This window comes from Polyodon spathula, chromosome 6 (assembly GCF_017654505.1).
Source record: "Polyodon spathula isolate WHYD16114869_AA chromosome 6, ASM1765450v1, whole genome shotgun sequence".
Lineage (NCBI taxonomy): Eukaryota > Metazoa > Chordata > Actinopteri > Acipenseriformes > Polyodontidae > Polyodon > Polyodon spathula.
The window spans coordinates 34,397,844-34,409,364 of NC_054539.1; the positions used below are offsets into that span (position 1 = coordinate 34,397,844).

At 42.8% G+C, this 11,521-nt stretch overlaps 1 protein-coding gene across 1 annotated transcript in view; it reads right to left on the reverse strand.

Moving 5' to 3' along the window:
* The window catches only part of LOC121317140 (protein enabled homolog), a 178,382-nt gene extending 167,172 nt beyond the window's left edge, over positions 1-11,210 (reverse strand). Inside the window, 1 exon segment of the mRNA XM_041252777.1 lies at positions 11,088-11,210. Within this exon segment, the coding sequence (XP_041108711.1) occupies positions 11,088-11,182 (95 nt within the window). The 5' untranslated portion in view covers positions 11,183-11,210.
* Between the last annotated feature and the right edge of the window lie 311 nt (positions 11,211-11,521).

Sequence of the window (11,521 nt, forward strand, 5' to 3'; positions counted from 1 at the left end):
ATACCAAAATTATCTCTCAATTGGCGGTCACTGAAAAAGGCAGAGAGACAAATATAAAGTGTCAGGATCTAAAAATAGAAATAGATGGAATTAAATTTAAAACTTCCAAAATACAGGTAGACAGTGACACATTGTGGAATAAAATAAAACCAAAAATTACACAAGGAATTGCTGTTACATCAGTATATCCACCTAGTACAAATGAAGAGAGACAGTGACGAGGGTACTGATGACAATGACTCTGATGAAGCAGATTGGGCTAGATTAGCAGAGGAAGAATGGTAATATCAACAGGATAAATACAGAAATGAAGCACCGGTAGCTGTATTATGTGATAGACAAGTAGTGGTCTCACGTGGTAACAAACCCCATTTCCAAACTATCATTGACAGTGAACCTCTGGAAGTCGATGAAGTACAGGACCACATTAAAATGCTGGGCGAATTCCAGGAATATGGTTTATTAGACACTTGGTGGCGTAAATTAGAAGCACATACCATCATATCGATTAGAAGGACAAGACGTATGGCAAATCTTAATGTCTGTCCTACCTCAACAGGTGCAACATAAACTGAAAGCCACTTTTATAGCCGGAGACATATTGGAAACAAATAATATAAAGAAACAAATTGATGAGGCACTCAGTAACTTAAAAACCACAATAGAAGCAGCCCGAATGTTCTCTTGCTGTTGTAATATTGGAAAAACATTTTGGAATTGGTTTTAGCTCCCTTAGCAATGTTTATTTCTATTTCTATGTACGGCAATGTTTATTTCTATTTCTATGTACGGTGGATGGTCAGATTGCTCGTATTTGGAAATCATGAAATGGGGAGAAGGAATAGAGTGCAAACTAAAAGCGTTTTGAAAGACAGGCAAGTGCAAAATAGCTATAGTGAGTCACTGGAAAGGAGAAGGCAGAGACAAAAAGTACAAAGAAAAACAGAGAACTGAAAACTGATTTTAATTTGCGGTAACTGTGAAAGAAAAGGACATAAAGTAAAAATGCTGGAGTAAGAGGGTGGCGCTGAAGTGCAGAGACCATTTCAACAGGAAGGGAAACATAAGGAACCTCAAACAAGGGGCGACTATGGCGAAGTTAAACAAATGCTACAGGATACAGCAAAGAGCCCACGAGGTTCTCCACCTTCCGCTCCTCCAGTGCAAAGTCCGTGGGCCTAATGCTAGGGATACACAGCCTCCATCTTTCATACTGATATCTGTATTGAAGGCAATCAGATTTATATAAAAGCATGTATTAATAATATCAAATGTAAATTGCTAGTAGACACCGGAGAACCCATTACAACTATACATATCCAAGTTCCAATAACCATGACAACACTCTACGTTACAGGTATAGGAAATGATCGTCTGATCGCATTTAAAACTCCTCCTCTGTCTATTATGAAAGGCCAAGCAACCACAGTACTTCTCCTATAGGCATTACATACCCAGGAAGGAAGTTTTAGGAATGGACATCATGCCCAAATTTGTCATAATAAAATCGACACTGTAAACTGTGTCATCACATCCGACACAGAAGGAAGCCTAATAGGAGAGATGGCGGCTACCCCAGCAGAGGCGTGCAAGCATTTTAGCTGTAAATAATGCATATATCACATCACACATTGAGCCCAGACCACTGCGTACCCTGTGTTTACAATATGTAAACATATGAGCCACACACAAGAATGACTGCGGCCATGTTAAACTAATTGCTATTACTGTCGATGGACAGCCTCATCCCCCACAAAAACAATACCGCATAAATCAGAAGCAGAAAAAGCAGCAGCTGCAATAGTACAACAGTAGGTTTTTCAGGGTACGGTGTAATTCTACTACAAACTCTCCGATCTGGCCTGTGCCTAAACCACATATTACATGGAGACTCACTATTGACTATCAGCGGCTTAATTCCACTATTCCTAGAGTCACACCAATCCTAGCTAATCCATACACCATTCTTACTGACATGACATAATTTTCGACACTAGATGTCACCAACTGCTTCTGGAGCCTGTTCTTGCACTCGATTCACCAGCAATGCAATTGCTAAATTGCAACACAAGTTGAATGACCTAGAGGACAGGTCACGCCTCTGCAATATACGACTAGTCAACCCAACTGAGGGTCGGGAAGGCAACGATCCCTTGCGCTACCTTCAGAAAATGCTCGCTCAATGGATTCCCACTCGGGTCTTATTGAGATAGATAGACAGGGCTCATCGAATTTACAGTGGCACCCCACCTGGATCAGCTAGGCCTCACGTCCTGATTTTCAAACTTCTCCACTGTACACTGTACATACTACAGGGATTTCGTAAAGCACAACCGATAGACGTTGATGGTCATCGCCTCAGTTTCCTCTCGGATTACTGCCAATAAACAGCTTCCAAACAAGGCTTTTTCAGGGCTCAGAGCCAGGCTCCGTTGAGAAGGCATTGATAACTTCATCTATCCTGCGGTGCTTAAGGTCTCGTGTGGTGCTAAAAAGTGGTCCTTCAAGTCCCCTTCTGAAGTGGAGTCATTCCTGGCTTGCCTATCTTCCCCACGGCCCGGAGGAGCTGAGATTGCTGCAGTAAGACCCAATCCAAATGGATGACAGCCATGCCCAGGACCCATAGAGTGCTGTTACTCGGCTAATATAGAAAAGGACTTTCATAAGTTGACACTTGTTTTGCTTTTCATTTTATTTAGTCTCTAATGTTAGATATGTGTTGGGGGAGGGGGTAGTTAATGGGATATTTTTTTTTTTTTTTTTTTGTGACCAGGACAGTGATATTTTGAAATTTACCTATTTCCAATGAGAAAACAGATGAATTTGTGTCTTTTTGTTCACAAAGTCAGAAAAAAACAACATATGAATCCAAATTAACATGTATTTATACTAAAGTAATCCAAAAATGACTACAAAAGATTTACAAGTGAGTAGTTTTTTTGAGATTTACAATTATACTGTAAATCACTTTCACGAATCAGCCCCCAAATGTAGACTCCCATCATGTTCTTGTTATACTGTCCTTGATAGTGGCGTTCAAAGTCCAGTATATCCTGGTGGAAGCGCTCGCCTTGCTCCTCCGAGTACGCTCCCATGTTCTCCTTGAATTTATCAAGATGAGCATCAAGGATATGGACTTTGAGGGACATCCTACAGCCCATTGTGCCATAGTTCTTCACCAGAGTCTCAACCAGCTCCACATAGTTTTTGGCCTTGTGATTGCCCAGGAAGCCCCGAACCACTGCGACAAAGCTGTTCCAAGCCGCTTTCTCCTTACTAGTGAGCTTCTTGGAGAATTCATTGCACTCCAGGATCATCTTCATCTGTGGTCCGATGAAGACACCGGCTTTGACCTTTGCCTCAGACAGCTTAGGGAAGAAGTCTTGAAGGTACCTGAAGGCTGCCGACTCCTTATCTAGAGCTCTGACAAATTGTTTCATAAGGCCCAATCTGATGTGCAGTGGTGGCATCAGCACCTTCCGGGGGTCCACCAGTGGCTCCCACTTGACGTTGTTCCTCCCCACAGAGAACTCGGTCCGCTGTGGCCAGTCCCGCCTGTGGTAGTGCGCCTTGGTGTCCCTGCTGTCCCAAAGGCAAAGATAGCAGGGAAACTTGGTAAAACCGCCTTGGAGACCCATCAGGAATGCCACCATTTTGAAGTCTCCTATGACCTCCCAGCCGTACTCATCATACTTCAAGGGGTCCAGCAAGGTCTTGATGCTGTTGTAATCCTCTTTGAGGTGCACCGAGTGAGCCAGGGGAAGAGACGGGTTCTTGTTACCATTATGGAGCAGCACGGCTTTGAGGCTCTTGGATGAGCTGTCAATGAAGAGGCGCCACTCATTCTGGTTACAGGCGATTCCGATTGCCTCGAACAGACTGGTCACATTGTGGCAGAAACAGAGCCCATCTTGACGGGTGAAGAAGCTGGAAAAAGGTTGGTGATGATTCCTCTGATCTGCGACTTGCACACTTTCATCCAACAAGTTCCACTGCTTGAGCCTAAACGTCAAAAGCTCGGCATTGGACTTGGTGAGACCAAGATCTCTAATCAAGTCGTTTAGGTCTTTTTGGTTGGGGTAGTATGGGTTTCTCTCCTCAGCTCCACCTCTGAAATTGTCATCTGGATCTACAACGTCTTCCTAGCGGTTGTTTGAGTGGTCAGTGGGTTCCCGCCAAATTCTTGGGATAGCGAACTTCATGGCTCTCTTTTACCCTCTGTACCATCCTACAAAAATACATTTATTTCACCCATGACTAATGTGCAAGAGATTCTCGCAACATTTTTCATATATACAATATTTTTTCGATAACATTGAAAATTGTAAAACATTTTAAAATTAAAATCTTTTACAATTTTAAAAATTAACAAATTTTATAACAAAATTCTGAGCAACAACTGTCCATCTTACTTTAGCAGAGTTGTTAACACAGCTATTTCATTATTACTGAAGAAAGATAAGGACCCTTCTCTTTGTGTTAGTTATCCTCCCTTGTCCTTGATCAATTCTGATGTTAAACTGTATGCCAAGGAGCTCGCACATAGACTGGAAGGTTATATGATTAAATTAATTCAACATGACCAAACAGGATTTCTTAGAACCAGATTGGCTACGGATAAATGTTCGCCATCTCCTGCATATTATCAATGCTGCCATGAATACCAAAACTTCATGCGCAGTTCTCTCTTTAGATGCTGAGGCGGCTTTCGACCATGTAGAATGAGAATGTCTCTAGTAGGTATTGGAGCATATGAGACTGGAGAATGAGTTCATTAAAATGATTAAAATTTTATATGCGAACCCCTCAGCGATGGTGCTCAGGTACCAAATGTTCCCCAGTGTTCTATCTCTAGGAGCACGACAGGGGTGTCCTTTCTCCGCTCCTGTTTGCCATATCACTGGAGTCCCTTGCACAAGCACTCCGTCAATCTACTGATTTTGTTCCTATTAGCATTAAAAACACACAACGTCACATTTCACTTTATGCTGATATACTGTTATTCCCCAATCACTCCCTGCCTTACTTTCTCTTTTCAATGATTTTAGCGCACAATCAGGATATAAGATTAACTGGTCTAAATCGGCTTTGCTACCTTTAAAATGTAGGAATGATAGATTTGACTTTACCTGCAAACATACTGGTGGTTAAGCATTTTAGATATCTTGGAGTGGAAATACACCCATCGTTACATTTATTCTGAATACACTACAAAAAAATTATTACTTGTTGGTTTGTGCAATATTATGTTACTTTTGCTTTAATTGGAAGAGCTATGCGCTGTGACATTGCTGCTCATTTTCTGTATTTTAATTCAGTACACAAAAGGAAAAAGGAATAGAGAGTACTAAAGAAGAAATCTCGTCTTGGACTTGTTTGTACACTTTGTGAATCTGGCTAAACTTTACCAGCTTACATTGTTATGCTGTCTATTTGTACAAACCCAATTGCCTTTTATTCTTGGGAGCGTAAGGAACCAGAGTTTGGGTAATCGAATACACTAAAATGTTGCACCCTGTGTAGGCAGAGGAAACCATTCGAAATTCCCATCCCTAACCCTAATAATAAAACACTATTAAAACAATATTCATAATACAAAATAATAACAATCCTTCTCAGAGCGTTGTTGCTTGTGTAGCCTCTCCCAAGTCAGTCCCAACTTGCTGAGTGATACCAATGAGTCCTGGAAAGACTGTGAATGGCATTTTTGCGCTGAACACACCAAACAAATCATAAAGTTTGATAATTCGATAGTGTATCTGGGTATCCATCGGGACATCTTACTGTGAGACTGGATATGAGAAAAGTAAAACGTTACTTTGTTTTCCACTGTCATAATGGAACCAGATGAAGCGTCCACTCAATGTTAGTCTTAATTTTTTTCCATAATTACTTTACGATTTATTGAGTGCAGGTGACTGCAAAGTAATCTACAATAATCAGGGCCTTTGGGGAGTTCATCGTCGACATTTGGTTGTCAAGAATGTCAAAAAAATGTCAAGTGGCCCATAATTGACCTATGGACTGGATTTGTACAAAGTACACTGTACTCAATATAGGTACAGTATCTAACGGTTCACACACTTTCACCATCAAAATTCCATACCTTTCCTGATTTCCATTGTTTTTCCCAGACTTGTGTTTTAGTTAGTTTTTTGATAGTTATCCACACAGGCAGACAGCCGCATAGCATTTTAGCCTTTTCATCCAGAGCAGGAGTTGCTCCTGGTTTTCTAAAAGTATTTGTCAGAATCTGGAGACAATGCAGGTAAGCAAAAGAGAAGATAGATAATATTTGAATGTCCAATATTTGAGAACTACACTGCATTATTTACAAAAAGATTATGCAAAGTTGTATATTGCAAGTATACTTGTGCCAAAACAGGACAGAATGGTACCAATAGCATACTAAAACCAGACAATTCTGGCACAGTATGTAACTTTTTTGTAAGGGATGATATTGGAACTTCTTTATACCCTCTGTTAAATGTTGAACACTATGGGTGGTGAAAAATAACAAAAATGAAACAAATGTGCACACACTATATATTAAAATGTGCAAGTGTCGTGTATTAAGCATGTAAGTCAAATACTAAATACAGTACACTGTCGCTATAACAACCCTTTTAATAGCCTTTTGTTTGCTATAGTAAAAGGACAGTATAAGCTGCTGGAATAAGTTAAGGAAGTCACCTTGGAGAAAGGCATCAGCTAAATTAATACTAGTAATGTTTTTATTCTTTGATTTTCTTTATTACAGTATTTGGTCACTACTAGCACTAATAAATAACAATAGTGCTGAGATTGCGAATAAAAGTAGAATTACAAGTACAGTACCTATTTGTGGCATGCTGGATCCAGCATTCTGGCTATATCACATTCGTTGAAGAACACAGTACAACAACCCCCCCCCCCCCCAGAAAAAGCGCAAAGTTTAAGTTTTGTTTCAGTTACAAATGTTAATTGAAACCTTGGTTCCTTATTTAAAAAAAATAAAATAAATATTGCTTTGGCGTGCCAGTTGCGTAGACCTGTACAAGCCAACATCAGCAGCAGCTTGATTTATTTATTTATTTAAATCGTATAATGAAGACCATATAGCAAGGATGTAAATCGTGTATCTACATTCGGCTGACGGTTTGAACCCGAGACTGTTGCTGCACTCAATACTGCAAGTTACAAGCAAGCACCATACATTTAAAATAAAATTACCGGTACATTTTATTAATCACATTAAAGAAATGAAAAAAAGTGATGTCAACATGCTACGTGTTAAATCTGAGTCAGTGATGACAACTATTGCATTTGATTTATTATTTATTTATTTTCCTGGGTTGGGAAATAACAACGTTAACGATTTAATAAAGGTAACAAGATAACAAAATGTGAATCTTGGTGAGCAGAGTACAGTAGCTTGTAATTCCAGTCTAACTGATTAAAAAAAGGATAGTCTTTAATATAAAAGTATATACTTTGGCTGTATCTGTTTTACCCTTCGTTTTACTGGAGAAGACAGTCATGTGACAGACACCAGAGTGCTTGAGTTGTCAAGGGTGTTACACGAGGCAATCCTCGTGGGATTTGGTCAAAAGCAATGTACGTGTACGTCACTCCGGAAATCACTCAAGCATTACCAATGAAAAACATTGATCCCTCTAAACGAGTTTTACCAGGATGATCTGTGAGCGGAATCTCGATTGTGAAACCACCGTTTGATTAAAGCACAGATAATCGGGATTGCCTGGAATTGCTCGGATACCCAATAAACATGTTGTCCGACAGATTTTTTTGGTTGTCCCGGAACGTCGGGCTAGTGATTTTGCTAGCCCTGATAATGGTGTTGCACTAGTCTGATAGATTTGTTGGTTCTTGAAAATACAAGGTAAGACACACAAGTGTTTTTGAGGATTGCTCTGGCCTTAGTCTCACATCCGTTTACTGATTAGAGCTAGTTAAGACCCCTTGGTGATTGGCAAGCAGCCATTAGTCTCTTCTCTACTACCTCACATAATTAATTATTGTTTTGCGAGCTATTGTGGAGCTGTAGGGTGACCCCGCGGGCTCACATTCTACGCCGATTTACTTGGCCTCAGTGACCCTCCAGCTCAAGCCTAGTCGCCCCTCTCAAGCCTCGGGCTTTCCTAGCGCAGCCGCGCTTGCCCTGGGCACCGACTGACTTGGCTACACCAACCCGGCACCGGCTTGAAACATACCGATTGACTCTGCACCGGTGGGAACATCGTCGTCACTGATCTCAGCTCTGACCGCGTGTTCAACATCGAAGCTGATATACCTCAGCGCTTATCAGCCTGGCTTCGTCCACGCTCTCTGGGCAACGACGGCAATTTAATCGGCGCCAGTTAACATCACTCTGCACAGACGTCCCACTCCACGTCACTACGCTTCACTGGGTCCTCCGCTGGTTTCCACCAGTGCGTGGCAAAGCTCCCCCGGCCTTGGACCAGAACACGCAGCCAGGGCACTGGCGGGCAAACTGGACTGCTCTCCCCACCACAAGTTCAAGAACTAGGAGTAGGAGGGCAGCTCTCTCCCCAGAGCAGGAGAGAAGGAGATCAATGGTTCAGGGCCCCACCCAAAGGTCCTCAAGAACCCCGTCTGCCATGGTGACCAAGGACCTCCCTCACATTCCTGGATCACTTTCACCCTCTCTGCCACCAGTGCAGACGCACAGGCATCCATCCATAGAGGAGAGATGGTCGCCGCCCAAAAGACACCGCTCAAGGGAACGTTCCCCAGGAGGTAGCCGCTCCCCTTCACCACGGAGACGCAGGCGCTCTCCGTTCGGGTCACCACAAAAGTGCCATAGCTCGGCTGAGCGGCGTTTCCAGGAGCTGGCAGAGACAGTGAGGGCTCAGCAGGCCATGCTGGAGACCCTCTTGAAATCACAGGGTAGACTGACTCTTACCACCGGGAAGCCCCAGCTTCCCCACTTCCGCTCACCATCCCCGGCCCCACATAAGCTCCCCCAAGCTCAGACGAGCTGTCCTGGGGATCAAACTGAACTCAGAGCATGCCTGCCTCACTGTCGAAAGACAGGATTCAGTAATTGGAAGTCACACCTCTAGGTTTTCTCCAAGTTGTTGGGTCAACCGTGGCAGCTCCCGCTACACAAGGACCTCCTGAGCGAAGCTAAGGGGCTATTATGGCACTCAAACCCGGCCCAGCTCCAACTCTGGGTCTGGTCGTTGAACGGAGCCGTCTATCCAGAGGAGGTTTTCCAGATGAAGTGATAGAGACACTACAGTCTGCTATGGCGCCGAGCACTAGATCCCAGTATACATCTGTGTCAACTCTGAAGGTATACCTGGCATCAATAGCAGTGTGTCACGACAAAATTGACTGTGTCCCCAGGGGCACACTTCCTGGCAGTGCAATTTCTTAAAAGGGAACTCGGAGGCTTCGTCCTCCCATGAAAAGCATGGTCCAAGTGGCATCTGGAACTGGTACTGTGGGTCCTCATGGGTCCCCCTTTTGAGCCCATGGTGTCAGCAGAGCTGCGCCCTGTTTCATTGAAGGTGGCATTTTTAATAGCCATTAATGTCTGCCAGAACAGTAGGTGAGCTTCATGCGCTGTCCATCAATGACGCATGTATGGCTTTCGCTGGAAATGACTCACAGGTAACATTAATAACAAATCCAGCCTTTTTGCCAAAGGTGGTATCCTCATTCCATATTAACCAACCAGTGGTTTTGGAAACTTTCAGACCTCCCCCCGAACGAGTCAGAGGAGGACCATAGACAGCACATGCTTTGCCCGGTCCACGCTCTGCGATGTTACCTGGATAGGACGGCGTCCTGGAGACCGTCCAACCAGCTGTGTCTGCTATGGGTCCCGCTCAAGCCCTATCGAAACAACGTCTAGCACACTGGGTGGCAGAAGCTATACGCTTGGCATATGAACAGACGGACTCCCCCTTGCCGGGGGACATTATGGCCCATTCCACCAGGTGCCAAGCAACTTCGTGGGCATTCCTTCATGGCGTCTCCTTGGACAAAACTTTGCAATGCTGCTACATGGACAGGTAGTCAGACATTTGCACGTTTTTACCGCCTTGATGTTGCAAATCGAGCAAGGCCCTTTCTGGGCTCTAGGGTGTTGCAGATGGCAAGCCCTTAGGCGTCATGAGGCTGTACTGTCGGTAATCTGGAGCCACGACAGCTTCCCATTCGGTAATGGTTGTCATTTCATTGAAAGGTAATGTTAATTTATTGCCATAACCCTGGTTCCCTGAAAAGAGAATGATAATCATTACCCTTTGAGGTTGTGTCCCCAGCTGACCTCCGACTTCGAAAGAAAATGGCGATATGCTACTGTGAAGACGACCCTCTTCAGCAGGAGGTGGGAGGGATTTCCTCCTCACTGCAGGGCCCTGATAGGGCAGCTTTTTTATAAATGCTCAGTGAATGACGGTCAGAGAGGGCTCTTCCTATTTGGTAATGGTTGTCATTCTTTTCAGGGAACCAGGGTTATGGTAATAACCTAACTATTTCAATGTAGCCGGTTTATGCATTTGAGAAAGGAGGGGAAGACTCATTAAATTAATTGTAGATTCAAGTTGATGAGAAGCAAAATGATAGAGATAGATAGATAGAGATTATTAGTGTTGTTGTCTAACTTAAGACCTGTCATATGGAGCATTCACAAAAAAAAATCAGAAAAACCACTTTCCAGTTGCGAATTCCAAATACTTTCACAAATAAATATTCAACATGAATGTTTTAGCCTTTCAAACATAAAAGCACTTAGAGTGGCAAGGACGTAGGTCTATAAACACGTCCTATGCGGAAACTGTAGTGTTTCTAATTCCAATTTAGCCTATTAATTGGATTAACAGTGCTAGTCCAAGACATAACCTCCAAGACCAAAAACACATGTAGCCCACTTTGAGTGTCTAGTTTCTGTCCTACTATAATTGAGAAGTATTTGGTTAATGAAGAACAAAATAAAACAAAATGTAATTTGACCTTAATGATTAAGTGCAATAGTTGTTTTAGAATTAGTTGTATTCTACACAAACACTAACCCATTTCATTAGTATAAAATAAGAACCTTCAAGACAACTTACATAGCAAGAGGCATCTCAGCCGTCAAAACAATGGGTGTGTCCAGCATTTTTACAGCCGCACAGTCCTGCACATTCACTGCTTTTAGAAACCTCATGGTAAAGTTCACCTCACCAAACTGCCCCTCTCCAGAACACAAACCCCAGAATAACAGTTTCTCTATTTCCTCCAGCCTCATGAGAAAACCCTCCCCCACGTCTAAATCTGTATGGCAGTGCAGTCCCTAAAGAATGCATCTGCTCCCTAGAATAAACCTGCTGACTGCAGCCTCCCATGCGTTTACTTTATTCTCATGCACCCTTTCCCTCCCCCATCATAATCTAAATTGGTAACAACTTGTGCATTTTAGCAGTGATTCCTAATGTACAAATACAGTATCCTCCTCTGGAAAAAAACACCTCTGTAGAAAAGAAGCTGAACTGGTTATATAACCCTT